Source organism: Pleurodeles waltl, chromosome 11 (assembly GCF_031143425.1).
Source record: "Pleurodeles waltl isolate 20211129_DDA chromosome 11, aPleWal1.hap1.20221129, whole genome shotgun sequence".
Classification (NCBI taxonomy): Eukaryota; Metazoa; Chordata; class Amphibia; order Caudata; family Salamandridae; genus Pleurodeles; species Pleurodeles waltl.
The window spans coordinates 418149220-418173416 of NC_090450.1; the positions used below are offsets into that span (position 1 = coordinate 418149220).

At 46.2% G+C, this 24197-nt stretch overlaps 1 protein-coding gene across 4 annotated transcripts in view; it reads right to left on the minus strand.

The window, feature by feature from the left end:
* Window positions 1-24197, minus strand: part of DGKD (diacylglycerol kinase delta) — a 1336482-nt gene that overhangs the window by 594430 nt on the left and 717855 nt on the right. For all 4 annotated transcript variants that reach the window (XM_069213762.1, XM_069213763.1, XM_069213760.1 and 1 more), the window contains 2 exons: window positions 13206-13302; window positions 11829-11939 (listed from right to left, as the gene is read on the minus strand). In XM_069213762.1, coding sequence (XP_069069863.1) covers window positions 11829-11939; window positions 13206-13302 — 208 coding nt within the window. The remainder of the gene's footprint in view (window positions 1-11828; window positions 11940-13205; window positions 13303-24197) is intronic.

A 24197-nucleotide genomic window follows, 5' to 3' on the forward strand; every position in this document is an offset into this window, starting at 1 on the left:
ACGAAGGCCCTTGTCTTTTTGGGGACCAGAGAATAGCGGCAACAGCAACCAAAGCTTACATCTGGCACTGGAACCCTCTCTATGGCTGTCTTGCGCAAGAGAGCTATAATTTATGAAGTCAAGACTCCAGATATCATTTAAACCCTCCTGATAGGATTTACAATTTAAACATACAAATTGAAGGGGCTATAATCCTCATTCTAGCAAAAGAGGACTGGCCTCCACTCTATCAGGAAAGCTTCCTCGCCGGGGATGGGTGAGATTGGGCACAAGGGTAGCTTTTTTCCCCCCCATATTACCTGAGGGCATCAGGGAAGTTTACACCAGTAAATGGTCTGTAAAATAGGATCCATCCTTACATAGAAATCAAGCATGATGGGACAAACACTCAAGTCCACATGTCATTCCTTTATCCCGCAAACCTCAACCACAAGCACAATACTATTTAAAGACCGAAACAAAATGTGGTAAAAAAAATCAATATTAGTTCAGCTGCAGAATCAGGGCATAATTGCACCTTGTCTTTCACTAATGAACACGCCCCTCTTTCCCATCTCCAGACCAGACGGCTCCTATTGTATAGTCTTAGACTATAGAATCAAAATTCTGATACACAAACCTATGGGATCCAAAATGCATATAGCACAATGTTAATGACCCTCATTATATTTCCAACATATTTTTCCGTTATAATATAGTGCCTGAAAGTGAGTATCTAACTGCCCTTAGTTTTGACAGAATGCAGTTCACATTTTGACATTTGCCAACGGGCTATATGGACAGTCTTGGCTTAATTTCTGCAAGCAACATGGAGATCTTACAGCCAGATCCCAAGGGGTTGTCATAGGTTGATAATGTCTACCTTACAGATGATGATTTGTCTTATACCTAACAAGGATGGACCGAGTGAGGACCATATTAACATCACATGGTTACAAAATTAACTTTAAGAAATCGAAAATTGCCTACCTGATGGTGACTTTCCTAAGATACGAGTTGTCTAGTGAGGGCAAGGGTCTATCTCCAGACTTCCTGCAGAAATGGGGTACCTTTCAGACTGCTGATACACTGAAAAAGTTGCAATCCCTGCTGGGGTTTCTCAAATTTGGACATACTTACTTGCCTCACCATGCTGAGCAAGTGAAGCTCTTGTATGACCTGATTTCTCCCATGTTTTCATCAAAACAATGGCTAAACACGGACACTGATATCTTGTATGCTCTACAAGCAGACATGCCTGAGACTAAATTACAAAACTAGGGATAATCAAACTAACCTAGTTATCAGAGTCATAACCCCCCAGTCATTACTGTTATACCTATGTGAAATACAATGAAGCACAGACTGTTCCTAATGATTACAGGTCCCACTTGGATTTCTTTAGCTGAAGCACGCTTTGCTTCCATAGAGAAAATCCTTACAGCTATTTTGAAGAAGCACCATTTGGCGCATGGAAAACATATCATTGTTGTGCCCCATATCAGCACTAGAAGTGGCCGCCAAGCATTCCTAATGCTTGCGCCCAACACCAGAGGTGGGTGCAGTGAGTCTCATCCTTAAGTAAAGTTCCAGTATGATCCTACTCTAAATACACAGGCTTTTCTTCAAAATGAACAACACATTTCTCCAACTCCAGTCATTTTACCCACTAAGTCTTAACAGAGTGCATTCTATACAGATGGCTCTGCACAACCGGTGGTAAATGAAAATATAAGTACTCCACAACCTGTGAGGAAGTGCAGGGTGTGGTGAAGGATGGTAAATTCCTTCCACAGCGTACCTACACTAAACTCCTGTGCCACAGCACTGTACAGCATGCAAAATACATGCCATAATACATGCACCGACTCATCAGCTTCCACTCTTATTGTGTCCGACTCATCCTTTTCAGTGCAGGGCTACAATGTTGACTTGCAGCATTGGCGTTTAAATTAATTCAAGGATTCAAAGTTAAAACCTATAAAGAATAAACAGTTTTGGGGAAAGGTAGCTGTCTTACAAGACAAGCTTCTACTCGAGGCACAATTAGGGTTTTGGAAGCTGGTTATCTATGTAGTGTATCAGTATAACGGGACACTATGCAGATAGTCCAGAGAGACCCTTATTGGCTGACAGGGGTTGAAACAATAACCCTAAAGGCTCTCTTTTGTGGTAGTGTGGGTGAGCAGTTAGGCTTATCAGAGGATAGTGTTAAGCATTTATTGCACACTCAAAGCCAGTAAGCAAGATGCATACTCAATAAAGAAATCCAACACTAAATTATGAAAATAACACTTTTTATATTAATTTAGACACCAAGATCGTAATTGGGAAAGTACTTTTCAAGACTGTGATTTTTCAAGACTTAAAAAATGCACTGTATTGCATCTTTAAAGCTGTGATATTATCCTATGGGGAATAAACTTACTGCAATCGGGAACTTAGAAACGACTTACAGGTCCAGTATTCAGACATTAAGGCGAGTATGGGGCAAGGTCCGAAGCAGCACCAGTAGTTCACTTCGGGACACACTGGGTGCAGAGGTGCATTACAGCATCTGGTGTCCAATTCAATTTAATTTAATTGGAAACGGTCTAGGGGAAAAGGCTGCAAGTGGGGACAGGGTGACCAATCTGGCTAAACTCAAAGGGGGGCTCAAGGTCTTGTGGGTCTTGGGCAGGCAGAGACATTGTCTGTCCACTTGAACTCAGGCTGTGAGCCTGTGTGCAGAGGTGCTTTGAGGTGTGGGGTCGCAACATGGTGGACTGGACAGCTGCATGCGGTGCCTGTGGATGCAAAGGAGTACCTCTTCTACTCCAAGTGCGATCTTTCCAAGTTGTTGAGGTAATGGGCAGTCCTCCAAGGGTTTGGGGAGGTTGTTCAGCACTTTGGAAAGTTTGTCCCAGTGATTGTTGAAGGGCAAGTAACCTGGCAGGGTTTTGTGTCAAACCTTGGTGCAGGTCTTCAATTCACGCTCTCTTTGGTCCTTCTCCTTTCTTCTTCGGATCCCAGTAGTCAAAGTCTTGACTTGATCTGTTTTCCTGGTGCCAGGGGGGTTACCTAAGGAATCAATTAGGGGTGTTAATGGAGTGAAGAGTAGTAGTCAATGCGCTATTTACCCTTGGCGACACTAAGCCACCTAGATGACCACTTCCTGTTGGGAGTAGGCATCACCCTGTCCCAGAGTTCCTAATTTCACCATTCACAAGATGATGGCATTCTACTTTTCGTGTTCACTTCAGGCTGCCCACCTTAGGGGAGTGTCCAGCCTGCAAGTGCAACATGTCTCCTTATTTTCTAATTCTCTCTCTCCTGTCCTGGTGCAAAATGGGCCTCAGGGAAGAGGGGTGCCTCTCACATGTCTGGGGGAAGATGGTATTGCATATCAAAGATGGCAGGGATTTTGAAGTCTCCCGCCTTGGTATGCAGATTTAATAGTCATCCTGTTGGCGGAGGTGATAACACATCCTGCAAAAGCAGGCAGCATTGTTTCTGGACCCTAGAACTCAGATTTCGACAACCTAAGAAGAACCGGACAAAGAAGAGTTGCACCTGCAGAAGAGGGAAGAAGAAGCAGCTGACCTGGAACCAGCCTCCTCTGTCTGCCTGCTTACCTTAAAGGATCCTGCACAAAAAGCCAACTTGTCCAGCCTTCAATAAAGACTCAAGTCTCCTGTGGGCACCGGACTTGCCCTGCAACAAGAAACTCCAAGGAAAAGACTCTGCAGCTGCTGGAACCACAGAAACCCGACACCTGAAGTGACCACTGCATCCGAGGTCCACGACCCGATGTGAAGCCAACAAACAGTGCTAATGCGATTCCCCAGTTCCCCAGAGACTGAGTCTAGTGTGGTATCACCCTCTTGGACTCTCCTGAGACACATGTAGCCTCTGCACGCATGCCCACTTTCCTACAAGCTGGTTGTGAGAGAAAATCCAACACCTCCAGCAACCACTGCACCTGTGAACCCTGACCCCAGCTGAGGTGGGTCATTGGTGTCAATGATATCCCCCGTCTCCTGGGTCCACCCCTGCCAGACACCCTGACGACGCCTGCAGCCGGAACACACAGGACCCTGTGACTGTGGGTGCTCCTGGACGAGAAAACCCAATGTCTAAAGACACCCCTGCATCCGTACCGCCTAGGCACAGGAGAAGACGACCAAGGGCACACCTACGTCCCAGAGCACCCCAAGTGTACTGCCTACCTGTTTGTTGTCCCCCGACTCGCTTTTCAGAGCCTGCAGCCTGTTTGTCATGAGGTAAAACTCCCATAGGAATCCATTGGGCACCCAACGACTTGCTGCACCTCTGCACCCGTTTTTTTTTTTTAATTGGTCTCAGATTTATTCTTAGAGTGTGTGTCTCATTTATTAGGTCGAGAATTCGAGGCCTCTTGTATATACTTTAGTATATACTTCTATACTTCTTTGTGGGGTCTCTGCTTTTTCACTGGTTTGTTTCAGTGTCCTTAAAAAATCCTTGCTTGCTAGTGGTCAATCCTTGCTCTTTGTCCCACCTTTTCCACAGTTGTGCACTCCCCTGGAGCATGGCCCTAGTACTTGTACCCTTCCACTTGTGCCTATAAAGCATGTGCTTAGGGATTACTTTGTTCAAAGGCTAATAGCATTTGACCAGAGCGCTGGATGCTTCAGTGGCCCCAGTCTGTTTCTGTTAACAGGGCTCTAGTCTATTACTTACTTTTCATCTGCAGTGATGTGTGACTTTGTTTATTCCATTCATTACTCTCCCTCGCACATTTTCTGTTCTTGCATTACAAATGCTTGTTCCTTTTGTCTGTCTCTGCGAGCTCTCAGCAGTGCTTTGAACTGGCTGCTTTACTTTTTATTTTCAGTTTGTGGCAAGAAAACGCTAATAGCTGAAACTCGAGCGAACACAAGAGCTATTGCAGTTCAAATGCTTGTTTTGTTTTCAGTCTGTGTGTAAATAAAAGTCCAGTCAGTAATTTACAACGCTATGAGCTCTAACTCGAGCAAACACGAGACTATTACATTCCAAATGCTTGTTTTCTCTGTGAGTACAACTGCCTAGCACTACCCTCTGATAAGCCTAACTGCTCGCCCACACTACAACAAAATAGAGCATTAGTCCTATCTACTTTTGCCTCGGCAAATGAATTGGGGATCCACTGGACTATGCACAGTGTACTTCACTTTAGTGCACTATATAGAGAGCCAGCTTGCTACAGGCTTTCTCTCACGTCTTAGGGCCTGCTGTAAGGATAACTTACATAATACATGCAGTGACTTTGGTATGGCACACAATGAGTGTGGCATGGCGTGTTTTCACTCAGGGCTTGCACCCTGATATGCAGTCTGCGTTGGCAGACTGTGCAATTAGGGTGTAGGTCACTTAGGTCCCTAAGAGCAGCAGCAAATCGCATGCTACCCTATCTGTAGTACCCATGCCATAGGTACCAGGGGTACCATTTACTAGGTACTTACAGGGATGCTCAAGTGCTTTCCCAGTTGTGAAACAATCAGACATACCTTGTTTTAAGGAAAGGAGCACTGGCACTGAGGTCTGGCTAGCAGGCCTCAGCACACTATCAGAGTAGGAAACCAGCATCCAGTAGTTCTAAAGGGGGCAAAAAGTGGGGGGCATCCATAAAGAGGCCCAGTTTCCTACACAGAACCAGAGTAATGGCATTCATGCCAAAGGGAAGTCTGCAGCCGGCCTAACCAGATCTCAAACGAAGATCGACACATCTCAACAGCCATACAAATTACCAAACAATTTGGAAAGCCTCCTACTTCCTCTTAAATACTTCTACACTCTTATTTCAGACAACACTACTGACGTCACACTATAAGGAGTGGGCAACAGGATAATACCAAATAATCTGTTCAGATCTGATGTAATCAAAGAGGCCCATGAGGGGTTGGCATCTGCAAATGCAGAGGTTAATGCAACTGTGTCAATGCTACAGTAACGCTACTAGTGGCCTGGTTTAAATAAACAGGCTTGGGTTTATGTTAGGAAGTGTTATATTTGTCAGCAGAAAAAAATCTTCACTGTCAAAAGACACTCACCAACTCTTTTCACAATCTCTAGCATCCACTTTCAGGTGATTTATTTGGATCACACCAGTCTCCTTCACTCAACCAACCTATATACCAACATATTCATGTTCTCGATTCTTATGGGTGTGGCTACAGAAAAATGCAAAGTGATTCAGCAGTAAAGGATTTGCAGTTTCTGGTAACGACTGGGGTAGTTCATTCATTTCATTCAGATACTGGTCCTGTGTTCGCTTCTAAGGCTTACAGGGATTTAATGTCTGCTCTGGGAGTTTGTCTGCAGTTCAGCAATCCATTCAAAGATGAATCGAACAGCATTGTCGAATGTACCAACAGCAAGATTAAACAAGCCTTAACTGTTATGGTACTGAGTTCAGGTCTTAGCTGGTACCACACTTTGTATGGAGTTCAGAGAGCACTGAATAACTCCTTCAAACAAGTACTTGGAGGACGCTCCCCATTAGAGGTTCTCTTCAAAATTCCGATGTATGTGCCTGGGTTAGAAAATCCTAGGATGGTGGTGGACGAAGAAATATTTTACTTGGAGAAACATTTCAATGTTATGCAGAGTATCGAAGAAGCCAGAGACAAGTTGTCTTGCATGAATCACTCTGACACTGTCACCTGTGAAGAGAAGATTATCACTGCTGCTGACGGGTGTGTTCCCAGGGTTGGGAAACTAGTTTGTGAAAAAATCCACAAAACCTCTTGAACCATCCTACTGATCACATATCACTGTTCTTGGTGTAAAAGGCAACAAAACTGTTACTCTGCCTGCTTTGCCTGGATCAAGGAAAAACAGGCACATGTCCATTGACCACATGAAAAAGTACAATATGGCCAGTCCTTTACTACAGGCACTAAGAAAGATTCAGAGAAGTGCCGCTCAACCTCTCCTTACTCTGAATACCGTACCTCCTAAACAAAGCAGTACATTACTAGCTTGAGTTCTTAGACAGGGCTATTTCAGAGCAACAAACAAGCTACTTACCTTTGATAACACCTTAACTGGTAGAGACTAGATCTAGCTGCAGATTCCTTACCTTAGAATTATCCCAGGAATCAGAATGGATCCAGAAGATTTTTCCTGAGCAGTACACTTGCAAGCCATTAGGTGGCATCGTTTGACTCCGTGTGCATCTCTGGCGTCTTCCACACTGGAATGACGTCCGCATCATCTATATATCTATATAGGCACCACCCAGGCACACTGAAGTAAGTTTCTTTTCACGACTTTCCACACCAGAAACGCGGAGCCATGACAAAAACTAACCACTGGTGTGGAAAACTAGGGCTCTGAAAGGGTAAACGCCCTGTCACTAGAAATCTGTTTGCGGAGCGGGGAGGATGGGTGAGCCGGTAAGGAATCTGCAGGTAGATATAGGGCCTGATTTAGATGTTGGCGGTAACGGTCCCACAGTTGACTTTTCAACTGTAAAACCTCCCGCCGCTGCGATGGTCCGCCTGCCGTATTTAGATGTTGGGCGTCCCATAGATGAAAAAACCCATTCAAACCGCCGTCTCTGCCAAGAAACAGTGGCTGCACTGACAGCAGGAAAGGGGTATGCCGGCAGGACCGCAGCCAGCCTTTCCACTGTGCAGATTTAGATGTGTCTTACTGACAAGGAAAGAGTGGTGGTCTGACCTCCACTTCCTAGTTGGTGGATTGGGGGGGAATGGGTGATAACTCACCTTTTGCCATTTGACGAGCCCCCAACCTCTGTAGTCGATTGGACAACACCTGCTATTGCTGCTGCCAACGACGCACAAAGAAAAACCCCCACACCCTGACCTCCAGTAGTGGACGGATTACAAGAGAGGGGCGCCACAGTGCCAAGGTACGCTGGATGGGTACTGCGCAGGAGGTGGGGACCACTGGAGACCCATACATGTCACAGACAATTTTAAAGCACTGTGACATGCACATGTCGGGGGCACGAGTGGGTCAGGCACAGGGGGGGCATACTGGTACACTACACATACAGCACACTTACACAACTGTCATTATGGTGGCAGTATTCATTGCCAAATCAATGCTGGCACCACATTGACTGTACAGTCACACCTGTCAACTGTGTTTATGTGTGCATATTACCAGGACACCTGTACCTGTCATGTTGTGCTGTAAGTTGTGTGTGTGAGTCTGTACAGGCATATGTGTATTCGATGCAATTAGCTGGGTGAGGTGCAGGTGTATGTGTGTAGCTGTGTTTGTTGTGGTTGTGTGCTGTGTAAATGCAGTGTAAATGGTGTGTGTATGTTGTGTTATCGATGTGTGTCAATGTGTATTTTTGGCTTGTACAGGTTGTAGTGTATCAGATAGGCAACGGGTAATTGTGTGTATGTGTTGTGCTGTGTAGTGCGGGGTGCACCAATGGCTAAGGGACAGAGTGCGTGTGTCACTTACCTCTCTTCTGTAGCCGCTGCCACTGTATGAAGTAAATTGACACCCGCCACCACCTCCCGCCGTCAGCGAACCGCTGCCAGTACACCACCTTTAGGACTGTTACATTTAAATACGCCAGCGAAACACCGTCGACTTAACTGTATTCTTGGCCCTGCAAGACAGAACTGGCAAAATGCCCATCACAACCGACCTGACTGTCCAGGCAGCAGTGTTTATTAAATGTGTGCAGGGAGGCCCACATTGCTGCCTGGCAGATGTCCAGGTCTAGAAATCCATGCGCTAACGCAATGGTCGCAACTTTGGCTCTGGTGGAATGAGCATGCAAGTCCTAAGGGGGATGCGCTTCAATGCCAATGTGTAGCAGATTTTAATGCAGAGCATGACCCATCTGGAGATGGGCCTTATCTGCACAGCATGACCTTTTTAGCTCCAACATATCCCATAACGAGTTTATCGTCCACACGGAATTCCTGTGTGCGGTCAAGGTAGAACAACAATTCTTGTTTGGGGTCCAGAGGATTGAGACATTCCTCACCCTGGGAAGGATAAGGGGAAACGAAGAAAGTAGGCAAGGCGATGGACTGACCTATATGAAAGGAAGCTACCATCTTTGGATGCAAGGAGGCCTGTGTGTGAAGAACCACTTTGTCAGGGTGGATGAATAAATAGGGTTGCTTCGATGATAAGGCCTTTAACTCACTAGCTTGTCAGGCAGATGTTATAGTCACGAGGGTTGCAGTTTTGATGGTGAGTAACGGCAGGAGACAATGCTGAAGTAGCTCAAAGAGAGCGCACTTTAAGAATGTAAACACTCGATTCAAGTCCCACTGAGCCATGATAAAAGGAGCAGGGGAAAAAGATTAACTAAATCTTTTAAAGATTCTGTCTACAATAGGAGATTTGAAAAGAGGGGGCTGATAAGGTAATCTGGCGAGATAGCACAAAGACAACCTTTAAGAGTGCCCACAGTAGAGCCCTGCTGGGCAAGAGATATAATGAACAGAAAAACCTGAGAAAGAGGGGCAGAAAGGTGATCAACATTTCTGTCAAAACACAAAGCCACAAATTTCATCCAGCAGCAGGGGTATATCGTCTTGGTGGAGGAACGTCTGGCTGCCAATATAACATCACAGACTTCGGGAGGAAAGTCAAAGGCTGTCAACAGCACTGCTGGATCACCACAAAAGAAGGCAGAGACTGGACAGGTTCGTTGGAGAACCCCCCCTGTTGCTGCGACAGAAGATGCTCCAGAAGGGGCAGCATGGTCAGAGAATAGACTGCTATGCTCAGTACCTCGGGAAACCAGACTGTCCATGCCCAATCCAGTGCCACGAGGATAACTTTGGCCCGGTCGTTCTTGATCTTCTTGAGAACTCTGGGCAGGAGTGGGATGTGTGGAAAGTTGTACAGGAGGCCTCAGCTCCATTCTAGACAAAAAGCATTGCTGAGCGAGTGCTGCCTCTAAAACCCCAGTACACAAAACTACTGATACAGCGTGTTCTCAGCAGAGGCAAACAGATCTAACCAAGACTCTCCCCACCGCTGAAAGAGACCTTGTGCCACCTCCAGAATGTCCTGGACTTGCCGCACGGAAGGATAAGCCAGAAACTGCACTGTGTCCAAAACTGCTGGAAGCCCCCCAGACAAATCTGTGTATTGCTGCATTCCTATGAGGTAGGTGGGACAGGCACTGGAGGAAGGGACCCACCCATTACATTACAGAAGGCTGCTCTCTGAATCAGCAACAGTTCACAAGGAAGGGGCCTGGACACATCTCAGGATGGTGAGGTGGCTGACAGGGAAGTCACAGAGGGTAGGACTGGAACCTGGAATTAAATATTTGAGAGATATATCACGGTGGCTGAGATCCAGGTGTGAACTGTAGTCACTCCAATGAACTGTGTTGTAGGTTAATCAGCTTTGGAGTCTTGCTGGCTCTGACAGACATCCTTTCAAGGGAAAAAGAAGAAAACGAAAACTGGACATTCATAAATAATCAAAACCCCAACATAAAACTTCAAAGACTCCTAACCTAAATCACATTTTGGAGTCTGGAACAGGACTAAAAGAAGGGGAGGCTGAGACCCCTAACTTTGTCTTCTGCCAAGCAGCCAGACGGTCTGTGTGAGGAAGGAAAGCTCTGCAAGACTTCTGCCTGTGACTAAGATTGGAGGCAAAGGCCTGCTAGACCTCCTGCTGGGGGAGGGGATGTAGGAAGCTGGCCTGGTGTGTGGTGAATATCTAGGGTCTCGTCACCTTATACCAGGTCCCGGTATCCCCTATATTAGTGAAGTGTAGGCAGTGTCTAGAAGCCCAGCTCTAGAGGTAGTTGTGGATGAGGATCCAAGACTTATCTAGGACAAAACATATGCAATACCACTGTAGTCACAGAGTACTCACACACACGAAAGAGCCACACAGTATTAACAAAAATAATTGTACTTTATTTTAGTGACACAAATACTAAAATACTAGATAGGTACTTTCCAATAAGAGGTAAGTAAGCACACTATTGAATGTACAGTAGCAATCAGAAATTGGTATAATAAGCAATAGAAAACAGTGGCACATACACAAGATCTGTGTTTACCTATGACACAAAAATCTGCATTAAGAATCCAGACAGCAGTACAGTCGGGCACTCAGGGCAGAGGTACACATCTTTAACCATGCAGAGGACCTTTCCATCCCAAAATGTTGTTTTACATGTGGCAGAGGTATCAAGAGTTCATCTAATGTACATGAAGACGCCTTCACTATAACAACATTTTACAGCTGAAATAACGCATGGGTGCTCTTCTAATTATACATTAGTAGTGGACTTAGTAGCAGGATTTCTTTATAAAGTATTTTCTCTATATGTGTGATTCATTTTAAATGTGAACAGTGTAACTGCAAGTAAACAAAGTGAATAAATGTTTTATATTGATAGGCAATTCATTGCTGGCTGAACCTGTAGAGGCTAGATCCACTCTGTTCCCGAGCTGGAGGTAACTGGGGCTCTAAAATAAATAGGTATGGCAATTTTTTTATTTAATAGGGGCCATATAATCCCCCAAGTGAGAAGGTAAAAATATTTGTTAACACCATTTATTAGCTGCCCTGGGAGCAGACAAAAGTAACGCATATTAAAAAACAAAACTCCCATGGTCCTGGAAAGAGGGTAAAATAAAGTCGTAGTAATTCAGACATAGGAACTAAAAAAACTGGGGTATTAACACAGAAACATGAATAGAGATTAAAAGCTGCATAAGAATGTTCTCAAATGTTGCTCATTTGTTTTAAGAATAACTGTGTTGATATGTTATTGATGGTGGAAATTACTGCACAAGTAACAGATTCCCTTCATTTTAACTTACAAGTTTCCATTGGGCACACTGTCCTTCTATAATGCATCATACCTGCACTTCTCAGGATGTTCATCACGCTTGTTGTTGAAGTCCAGAGAAATCTTTGCATCCAATCCAATTCCAAAGTAATTGTTCATGACACATTTTTCTGTGTAACAGTCACTGCAAAAAGAAAGATATAAGAACCTCTGTCCAGCAGAACACAACATCTAGTCATAAACTATTGTTTCATCACTCACAGGTTCAAGTTAACCTTTCTACTCATGCCTTCTACCTTGATTCTCGCTCATCCAGCTCCACTACCATCTGTTTTTTAACACTCCCTATCCTGCCTTTTCTTATCTCATCAGTAATCAAGGGAATCTGAACATCTTTTTACAAGGACCATATTCCTTGAATTCTGACATGTCTTAACAATAACTTGTTTGTACGCTTCATAGCACTGTTTGCCGTTTTAAATTTGGTAATTAAAAAGAACCATTTTAATGTTACTCACTTTATTGACCTTGTAAGGATGGAGGGCTGAGTTAGCCTTATTAGTATTCAAAACTGAGACCTGCAGCTTACTGCAGATGTCAGCAGTGATGCTTGGATTCAATTAGCCACCCTGCCAGGTTGTGTTGACCCTCCATGTCCCATGTATATCAGCCTTTACTAACAATTTTATGGACTTTTTCAGTCCATATGCTTTAGAAACCCCAATTTCTCTCAGGGGATCCAGTGCCTCCCTTTCTCCATTATGGGCTCAGACAATCATATTATCACCCTCAGAATTTAGCTTGTTTTCTCTTGTATCCACACTCCCCGGCATGTTGTCTCTCTTTTTGTGGAAACCAGCTACTTCACTCTATTTTCTCCCCTTGTGATTCCATAATTTGAGGCCTCCTCTAATGCTTCCATACTCTCAGATCAAATTTCCTTCCTAAAAGCTACTTACCCACTCAGTCTTAGTTAGTCTGGCTTACTCTCTCCAACATGCTTCATGTTCTACTCGCTTTTGAGGAAGCTCTGACCTACCATTTCGCTAATTATTCTTATCTCACTACTCTCGTCAAAAGGCTCTGGTTTTTACTGTGTGCGCCAAACGTGCTGGAATTCCAGGCACCTATGAACGAGCTCAATGCTTCGCTTTCTCAATCTCCAATTAGTTTGGAAAATATGACCTCTGCTAATAAAGCCTTAGTCTGCATTTTTTGTCTCCACTGAGCTCTTTAATAATTTCCCTCATCACCAGCTCTCTAAACCACACTCCTTCCCACCATCTAGCTGCCACTCACTCCCAATGTGTGAGGCTAATCCTCTGTTTTTTCGAGGATGTAGCCACTACTCTTTCTTCAGCTTAGGTTCCTTTACAATCTATTGTTGCCCGTTAGTCCATTAGGGCCAATTCATAATTGGACTACCGAAAGCTGCACCTCAAATACTTACAGATTTGCTGGTTCTGAGATACAAGGGTCAGCGCTGATAAGCAATCGACTGATAATGTTACTTCCTGGAAGGGAACCAGACATTCCAGGCCGGATATCTATCGGGGAAAAAGTGGGAAATTGGGGTTACAGGAAAAAACACCTGACAGCATGAATTACTTTTACTTTGAGTCTTGGACTATTTCTGATGTCGGGAGGCAGATGAGGATGATGTGTATTATATCTATGCAGGAACTGAATCCCATTTTGTGCAAGACCAATGAAGTTTTGAAAACATAAAGCGGGATGGCTTTTCGAAGTATTGCACCTTAGTTAAACCGGCAATACTTGTGGTCAATTCTGAGAAATCCAACTTGTAGTGAACCAATTCACACATTAAATTAATCTGTAGTGGGCTGAGATAAAATACTTCATCCTGAGTAAACAGGAGCAGTTGTCCCAGAAAGAACCTTTAACTTCCTTTTCCTACAGAGATATGGAAAGATCACAAACACCTGGGTTTCTGAAGACTGAGGAAAACACCATTTAGAGGCAAGCCAAGTGAATCAGATCAACATCAAATATTCCTTCGTTACATGCAATCCTTACTCACAGAATATCAAAGATAATATTTTATCCAGACTGCATCTTTTAAGAAATCAGTGTTAACAGTTACATTTTTGCTCCTTCCAAAAAGATTTTTTTGTATTTCGATATCATGGCTCCAATTGATCTGGAGACCACATTTTAAAAAAACAAAATGAAGATAGGGATGTGCATATATGTGTTTTATATAGATATCCTGTTTTCAGAAGACCTGAAGGATTATATTCGTGGATCAACAATTGTATTTACCTAGGAAGCTTCATGGATGCAATGTGAAATGGTGTCATGCTAGAAGGCGTGCAAGACTCTTGATTCAAATATAAGGGGAAAGGACATGACAAGGCATTCTCATTGAGTTATGCCCACAACATAAACCTCGTGTATGGACATACCTGTGAATGTTTTCAGGTCCTCAACAGGTATAAGTTTATAAAGACCCATTTATGTGTACTACTTTGCCATGCATATTATGCTGGTTTCATTTCCTCTTATGGCACTCTTCTTTACGTTAAAATTTTTATTTTAGTAAGTTTCATAGGAGCATAACAAACTTTTAGCTGTGTGAGTTTTCAAGTACAGATAGGAAAAGTGCAGTGATCACATGTTGTAGCATTGCAAATAGAAACAACAGCAATTACAGCAAAGGATAGGGTCTCCCGGGAACCCAATGAGAGACAATGCATTACTTAATCCAAGTCATAGACTCAGGCACATAGTAAGAAATATATCAATTACACACTTGGCTGTCATATCAATAACACTTTAACTGAAGAGTGTGACAAATTTGCCCCTTAGCACTAGAGCCAGTATCAGAGCTGGAAAAATCCTCATCATTAAAGTTATCGAGGAGGAGCCCCGATGCCATAGCCGCATCCATAGCACGTTCATCAGTACAAGTCAAGCGCATGTGGGACTCCCCATTCAAGGAGATCCCGCAGCCATACAGTCATCACTGGTGGTCTATGGCCCCAACGAGCCAACGGTTATTCTCCAAATGGGCAACAAGAAAGCAAGCTGGGGAAGCTTGCAAGGCAGTTTCCAACCTTTAGTTTTTTTCACCACCCCCAGGAAACAAGCCATTGGAGTCGGAGGTTATCACTAGTCGGGTGGCTCTAGTAATTTTAGGGATCACTTCCCTCCAGAATCCCTGGATCCCCGCACAGGCCCAAGCTAGATGCAAGAAGTTAGCCCCCAACTCTCTGCTCCTTTCACAACTAACCTCTTTAGAAGGCTTAATCCTGTTCAGTCGACTGGGGGTCACGTGAGTACGATGAAGAAAGTTAAAATGCAGCAATTTAAAACTGTAGATACAGGACACCATCCACAACAGCTCACAAGCATGTGCCCAATCTGCATCTGTGATGGGTACCTCTAATTCCCTCTCCCAATTCCTAAGCACCATATAGGGAGAACTCACCATATATTCACAAAGAAGCTTATAAAATAAGGTGATCAAGTGCCTTCACTACCTCTACTGAATCACACCACCTAATACTCAAGAGGGCTGTGGAACTGCAGGAAATCCAGCCCATATTTCCCTGGCAGTGTGCTCCATGCTGGCATAGGCATAATTAAGAAATTGGCCCGGCCCCACTTCAAAGTTTTCCTGTGCCTCCTGAAACTGAAAGGTTATGTAGACTTCTCCACGCTCCCCATGCTCTCCAGTGATCCATGGACATAACTACATCTAGCGCCCTGGATGGTGCCAGAACCCAGAGTCTGAGCTCCCTGTCAAATGGGGCTTATGGGACTGGACGGGGCGACTGCCCCCGCCCCATCAGTAGACACACCAGGGTATTGTCTCCTAGCATATCTAAAAAATAACAGTTTTTCTCAGTTGCCATTGTACATCAACCAGTATGCAGCATGTTGTAAATTCTCCAAATAACAGTTAAAGCACATATCCGGGAGACCAAGACCCCTGTTCTCCATACTGCTCTGAAGGACCGACATCACAACTCTATTACTATGTCAAGCCTATACCAATGATATCAACAAGCTATACAGTTTGCGAAAGAATGGCAGACGTAGGGGAAACATTGCACTCTGGATAAGATAGAGGCAGCAGGGAAGAAAAAATATTTTGGCCGCTGCAGCTCTTCCTATGACTGACAAGGGAAACTTGTTCCAGAATCGTATCGATCCCTCCAAACATCTACAACTCTATCTACATTCAGACATGTGCATCTCCTCAGTGTGTGTGGCCTGTACACCGAAATATATGAATCCTTCCGTCTCCCAACACAGACCCACCGCAGGGAGTTGATCCAATGGGTTCCAGACCTGGCTGCCAAGAGGAAACAAGTGAGACTTCCGAAGATTAACTCTAAGCCTGGAAACCTTACCAAAATCATTAAGCAGGCTCATCAAGATCGGTACTGACCTACTGAGTGAGTACTCACGTTTACTCTGCATGACCATTTGTTTGCTGTGTCACCTCTACGTGTGCTGTGCATTTTTGTGGATTATGGAAATGTTGTAAGTAATTTCCTTGTTTGTTTCCTTCAGGCCGCCTTAGGGCATTCCCCCACAGCTAGGCCTTATACTACTTGTACTTCTATATAACCTTCACTCCTCCTAGTGGAGTAGTCTTTCTCTTGTCGCAATAATGCATGACTAATTAGGGATCCTAGGCCCTGAAGAATGCCCCTAGACCTTCCTTGGCTCTTTGTAGCGGGCAGAAATATGTTAGCCAGTAATTATTAGATAGGTGATCCAGTGAGTCACTGTTGTCACACCGGGGTCCCATCCTCTGTTCTTAACCTCACCAGTGGTCACCACGAATAAAGGTGTACTATTACACAGGTGACTGACTAGGTGTTTTTATATTTTCCCTAGCGTAGCTGGATCCCATAAACTTTCGGACAATTTGAATTGTCGCACTCCCTCCCGTTCGTTTAACAGTGAGGTTGAGTCCGCCCAGGTGGCACTGTCTTACCTGGGTGGGGCTAGGTGGTCATATGATGAAGCATGATACTATATAGTGTGTGAAACCACGTAGTCTGTAAAGAAAACTTCCCTTCTCCTTTTCTTTTCCCTCCCCTTACCACGAAATTCCCACAGCACGTTATATGATACTCATAGTCAGAGATTAGAGAGCCCTAGGTAAATCCTTCTTCAACGGCCCGTCTTATAAATGACCCCCATACTCCTTGTGTTTGTGATTTAAATTTTAGGGAGACAGTATGGGGCGGTCCTCTTCCTCTCCCTAACTCTCTTTTTGTGTTTAGATAGCTACTGAGTGAGTGCACATAAACTAAGGCATCATCATCATATATGGACATTATTTGTTTGCAACCTCCCACCTGAATCTTCCAGGGCTCCAATGCTTTGCGCAACACTAAAAACAGTGGCTCAAATGGCAGGGCAAAAAGAAGCAGCAAGAGGTCTCCCCCTATCTTCTTGCGGACAATGGGGTCAGAGTGCAACAGGCGCACCCAGTCACCAAAGACAGGTCCAAACTCCATCCCACCCAGCACTGCCATCCGGTAAGCCCATTCCACAGTATCAAAAGCTTTCTCCAGGTCAAGGGAGACCAGGGCCAATTCACACACATCTTCCATGGTTTAATGCATCACATGGGTGAGCATCTCTAGGCTGAGCTTTGTGCTCCAGGCTGGCACCTCCCCAGTCTTGCCTCTAAGAGTTTACACAGTATTTTTACATAAGAGTTTAATAGTAAGGGGCCTGTATGAGGAAGGGTTTGTTGCATCACCTGCAGGTTTCAGCATAAGACATAAGGAGTCTCATTACGAGTTTGGCAGAGAGGATTACTCCACCCAAAAGTGACAGATATCCCATCACCGTTTTACAAGTTCCACAGAATATAATGGAACTTGTAATATGGCGGGTGGGATAACTGTCACTTTTGGGTGGAGTAATCCCTTCTGCCGCACTCGTAATGAGGGCCATAATTTCTTTCCTCATAGGAGGTGGGGGAGTTACACTCTATTGCACCCTCATGAAGGACTTCCAACAACTTCTCTTTAAGTGCAGTAGAGTAGATTTAATAAAACTCCACGGGGAACCCATCCCCACTGGAAGCCTTGAATCTATTAAGGGTTCCCACGGCTATGCACAGTTCCTCGACAGTGATCTTATTCTCCAAGTCCTGCGGCGAGTCCGGCGACAGGCCCAGCAGCCCTACGCCCATCAAGAAGTCCTACAACATAGCACACCCCCACAGCGCGATACACCCCTCCAAAAGTGCTCTACAAATAAACTCAGGATATCCTGACGAGCAGTCACCAGGGCGCCAACAGGGGCACAAACATGCAGTATAGGGGGAATCACATACTTCTGCCCGTGAATTCAGACGAGCAGCCAACCATCTTTATCAACTTCCCTGTGAAAACACTGTGATCTATCCGGAGGGAGCAATTATCTACGGTGTCCCAGCTACTACGTATCAGCAGACACAAAAGACCCTGGCCCACGCAGCCATGAGGAGGCCTCTGAGCCCTGGAGGCACAACAAACGGTGCTCCTGCACTAGGAGCTCCACCTCCAGCTGCTGTGGTTCCAATGCATGCTACCCTCATGACTGCCTTGAGGGCTTCCCAATCTGTAGCCCTAGAGGATGCAGTTCCCCAATTAATAGCTAAATAGAGAGTGAGAGACATTGCCAGTGCATCCCGATACACTGCATCTGCCAGGAGGCCAGGGGGCATGCACCAGGTATGTACTTGGCATCCAACCCTGCCCCATTACATGCAAAGCAGTACTGGCGTATGGTTGGAGAGGAACCGCCCCAATCACCCTGACCAAACTTTGCAAGTCCACCCCATCTACTAGCATACGTTCTAGGAAGCTATAGGTGTCATAGTTAGGGATTCACACTCCCAACCCCCAGAGTGAAGCACACTCCAACTGTCCCTAAACCCCAAATTGTGCATAACCATGACAAAGGAGGAGGTCATCAAAGCCTTGGTACCCTGCTTAGGTGGACAGTGATCCCAATCACCATGAATGACACAATTATAATTCCCTATCCAGAAATTTGGGCTCCCACACTGCCCAACAAGAAACCCTGTATTCATTCAAAGAAATGTCAGTCGTCAACACTGGGGGCATAAACGTTCAAGATCGGAATATCCTTGCCACATAGTGCACCCTGGAGCATGAGATACAGGCCCTCAATATCCGCCTCTCTATAGGTGTACATAAATGGGGCCCCAGGTGCAATCAAGATGGCCACCCCTCTGGTATATGAGGAGTACGTGGGAGAAAACAAATGGTCCCTCGATTTCTTCCCAAGTTTCTGTGACTCTCTCCCTAACAAGTGGGTTTCCTGAAGGCACGCTATTTGTACCCTGTGAAGTCTGAGGAATGAACGGACCATATACCTCTAAGGCTAACTCCTGACGACCCTAAGGTTCCAAGTTAAGATAAACATACAGTCAGCCATGCAAGGTTACAACTCCCTCCCCTAGGGATCATCCCCCAACTGGGTGCCACCATGAAGGATTCCAAACTATGCAAATAAGTACTGAGTGCCACCTCTGCACTGCAAACAACAAGCACCCCCAACTAGCAGTAGTGCAGGACAATGCAACATCCCCAACAACCCAGATTAGATAGCAAAATAACATTAACTCATATTGCAAATCCAGCAATATCTCCGCTCTCAAGACCTACAGCCTATCCCCATGTCCCACAACCATGACCTACCACAATACGTGGTAAGAGTGTCCCCAGCCCCGCAAACAGTATAAACCCACACCAGGCATCAAAGAGAGACCAGTTCAACATATAATTCACCCCCAAAAAATGTAGAGTCTCAACATAGCGTAGCTTAAGAAGGACCCCACTTAAGCAACAAAACCACTCACACGCTTATAGTAGGCACCAAAACCTGCATAGTAGGCCCCTCGGCAACAGATACAGCATCCTGAGGCACCACAGCCATGGTACCGTTCCCTTGGATCACAACTCTTGTCAATCTCCCTCCGATCCACTACGGACTCCTGCTTGGACCTCCAATCTGGGCTACGAGCCCCTCGGGCAGTACCATGCCTGGTACGCCATGTGCCCGGCCTCTCCTTAGGAATCTTGTCCCAGACCACCAGCCACTTCCAAACATCTTTCGGAGTATCATAAAATGGGACTTGCCACCTGACAAGACCCTCAACCGGGCCGGGTGTAATAGCATGTAGCGAAGGCCCACTGATAGTAGTTTGGACCTTATTAGTGTAATCTGGAGAGATAGAGATCCAATGATTTTAAAAGTGGCCTGCATTTATCTCTCAGGCTGCATGGAGGATGCAATCTCTGTCCTTCTAATTCTAAATGCGGGCAATAATAACTTGTGGCAGCGCCCCAGGTCTCAGGGAAGCCACTAAGGCCCAGTGCGCCCGTTCATTTGCAAAAAGTGGGTACAACTCAGTAGGTTTCCGTAAGTCTCATTTCCAATGCACCATGAAGGCCTCCGTCCGCTTGGCACGTACAAGGAAACTCAGGAGACAAACACTGTTGCAGCGGGACCAGCCCTCTGCATCCTCCACTCTGGCTTCCAGGATCCCAACTCGGGAGGTGACCACTGTGACTTGCCTCTGTAATGCAACCATCTCGAACTGGAGTTTAAAAGTAGAACTTTCCGTGATTTGTACCTTGTCCAACACCTTATGGAGATCCACACAAAGGAAGCTAACCTCCAGCACCACTGTCTCCATCTTCTCCTCCAGGGCCACCAGGGAATCCTGTATTGCAGAGAGCTGTATCGACCAAGACACCACATTCGCAGCTAGGTCCAGCTCGCTATTCTCTTTATAACCAGCCTGTTGTCTCTGTCGCTGCGCGATGTGCACTGGAACGGCGTACTGCTCCATGGTGTTTCCCTGTGAGGGAGTTAGCTGCCTGTTTCTCCCTGTAGGAAAATGCCACTGTTGGCACGGTCACCCCCATCTTTTGCCTAGTGTTGATGCAAGCTTTGATTGGAAGTGTGCTGGGACTCTGCTAACCAGGCCCCAGCACCAGTGTTCTTTCCCTAAAAGTGTACCTTTGTTTCCACAATTGGCAAAGCCCTGGCACACAGCTAAGTCCCTTGTAAAAGGTACCCCTGGTTCCAAGGACCCTGTGACCAGAAATGGTCTGTAAAGGCTGCAACATGTATTATGCCACTCTCAGGGACCTCTCACTCAGTACATACACACCACTTTGCAGCTTATGTGTGCTGGTGGGGAGAAAAGATAAAGTCGACATGGCACTCCCCTCAGAGTGCCATGCACACAAACCACTGCCTGTGGCATAGGTAAGTCAACCCTCTAGCAAGCCCTATAGCCCTAAGGTAGGGAGTATTATACCACAGGTGAGGGCATAGCTGCATGAGCACTATGCCCCTACTATAGTGTCTAAGTCAATTCTTAGACATTGTAAGTGAAGGGTAGCCATACTGAGTATATGGTCTGGGAGTTTTTCATTACAAACTCCACAGCTCCATAATGGCTACACTGAATACTGGGAAGTTTGGTATCAAACTTCTCAGAATAATAACCCCACACTGATGCCAGTGTTGGATTTATAAACAAATGCACACAGAGGGCATCTTAGAGATGCCCCCTGTATGTTAGCCCAACTGCTAGTGCAAGGATGACCTGTCTGTGCCAGCCTGCCACTTCCAGACACATTTGTGACCACATGGGGCGAGTGCCTTTGTGCACTCTGTGGTCAGAAACAAAGCCTGTCCCAGGTGGAGGTGCTTCACACCTCCCCCTGTAGGAACCGTAACACCTGGCGGTGAGCCTCAAAGGCGCAAGCCAGCTGTCACAGCGCCCCAGGGCACTCCAGCTAGTGGCGACGCCCGTCCCCTAGACTAGCCTACACTTTTGTCGGCAAGTCCAGAGAGATAATGATACAAACAAGGAGGAGTCACCCCCGCAGCCAAGACCACCCCTAAGGTGTCCAGAGCTGAAGTGACCCCCTCCTTGAGAAATCCTCCATTTTGCTTTGGAGGATTAGAACCAATAGGGATAGGGATGTGCTCCCCCCCAGATGGAGTGGGCACAAGGAGGGTGTAGCCACCGTCAGGGACAGTAGCCATTGGCTTCTGTCCTCTGACCCTAACACGCCCCTAAATTTAGTATTTAGGGGCAACCCTGAACCCAGCTCTTCAGAATTCTGACAACCTCAAGAAAGAAGGACTGCTGAGCTGAAAACCCTGCAGAGAAAAGAAAGACAACTGACTCGCGCCAGCCCTACCGGTCCGTCTACTACTTCGAAAAGCTGCAAGAAAAGAAGAAACACATCCATCAGGACCAGCGACCCCTGAAAAGCCTCCTAGGGACTGTCTGCATCACCGAAGACCAAGAAACTCCTGTGGCAGCAGACCTGTCCAAAAAGAATACAAAGAAACCAACTTTAAAGGGACTCTCACCTCTCTCCAGAAGCGTGAGTCCAACTACTCTGCCCCTGACGCCCCCGGCCCGTGTCCAGAGAAACCAACTATCCAGAGAGGACCCCCAGGCAACTCCAATGGTGTGTCCACGCTGAGCTGACTTCTCTGCACCCCCACGACGACGCCTGTAGAGGGAATCCCAAGGACTCTCTTGACTGCGACTGCCCGGGACTAAGATATCCAACGCCTGGAGAAGTAATGCACCCGCAGCCCACAGGTCCGAGAGAAACCAACTACTGGTGTAGCAACAACCAGCAGGCAGCCCTCACCCTTGCCCAGTCGGTGGCTTGCCCGAGGGCCCCCCTGTGCCCTGCCTGCAGCGCTTAAGTGACCCCGGGTCCCTCCATAGAGTTCTATTGAGAACCCGATGCCCTGTTTGCACACTGCATACGGCTGCCCCCGTGCTGCAGAGGGTATGGTTTTTGTGCCTACTTGGGGCCCCTCCAGTATCCACCAAACCCCCCTGGTCTGTCCTCTGACAATGCGGGTACTTACCTGCAAGCAGACTGGAACCGGAGTACCCCCTGTCTCCATAGAAGCCCACGTTATTTTGGCTCCTGTTTGACCACTGCACCTGACCTGCCCTGTGTTTGGGGTTACCTTTAACCCCCAACGGTGGGATACCTATGCCCCAGAGACTGAACCCGTAAGTGTGGTACTTACCACAGAAACTGTACTTTACTTACCTCCCCCAGGACCTGTTGAAAATTGCAGTGTCCACTTTTAAAACAGATTTTTTGCCATTTTAAAGAAAACTGTGTACAATATTGATTCTACTCAAAGTCCTAAGTATTACTATGTAAAGTACCTTTCATTTAATGTACTTACCTGCTAAATTAATCCTTTGGTTCTAGAAATAAATTAAGAAAATAATAGTTTTTCTATAAAAACCTATTGGCCTGGAGTTAAGTCATTGAGTGTGTGTTTTCACTTATTGCTTGTGTGTGTACAACAAATGTTTAACACTACCCTCTGATAAGCCTTACTGCCCCACCACACTACCACAAATAGAGCATTAGTATTATTTATTATTGCCTCTGTCAAGCCTCTTGGGGAACCCCTGGACTCTGTGCACACTATATCTCATTTTGATATATTATATACAGAGCCAACTTCCTACACTCCCCATGAGGAGAGATCTGGGTTGTCCTATCGTCCTCCACTTTTACACGCATGCCACCAGCCTCACTTTCGCGCCCTCTGTGCTCAATGTCCACAGCAGCGCCCAGGGGAGCCCCCAAGAGGCTCCAAGGCCAGAAGGAGCCCTTAAGTACAGCCACAAAACAGAGAATGATTGATGGTAATTGCCCAGTGCTCCCCGGGGCAAATTACAACACCTCCACGCCCCCTGTATGCACAGTGCCCCAGGGGTCAGAGTAAGAAAGGGATATGATCTATCACCGCCGGTCACTTGTGAATGAGCCTAAGCCGGTCCACCCAAACTGGAGGCAAAATCCCATCCAGGCCGGCTAGTCGCCTCAAACCAAGGTCACTAAAGCTCCAGGATTTCGAGGCAGGTCCGCCAAAATGCGCAGGGGAGATTGGCGAGGGATGGGCGGGGGGAGGGGGGGATGTAAAGGAGGTGCTGGAGGGATGGAATCACTCATGAAGGGGGAGGGTAATCACTCATGAGGGCCTTGTGAGGCACAATAACAGCCACACTCAGGTAGCAATTTCAGGAGGACTCTCAGGCAATCTCTTACCTTAGAACACCCTGGCCTAAAAATGGTCACCAACCACCGATTGGGGGGAGGTCCGCCCAGGCTATCGATCCACTGGTGATGTGCGGAATCACGCCCAGTTCAGCACCGTAGGCCTCAATCAGAGTTCGGACGCGGCACCAGTGACCGTCGCCACGGGAAGAACAAAGAGCCGTCTGCAGCTCCAATCCCCCTCATTTCTGTATGTCCTGGGTCCTTGCAGTGTAGGGCAGCAGTGTCAGAAATTTAGGGCAGATAATCCCTACTCATGGCAGGATTCCAAAGGATTTAGTTGAGGCCGCAGGGAGCCCCTCAGA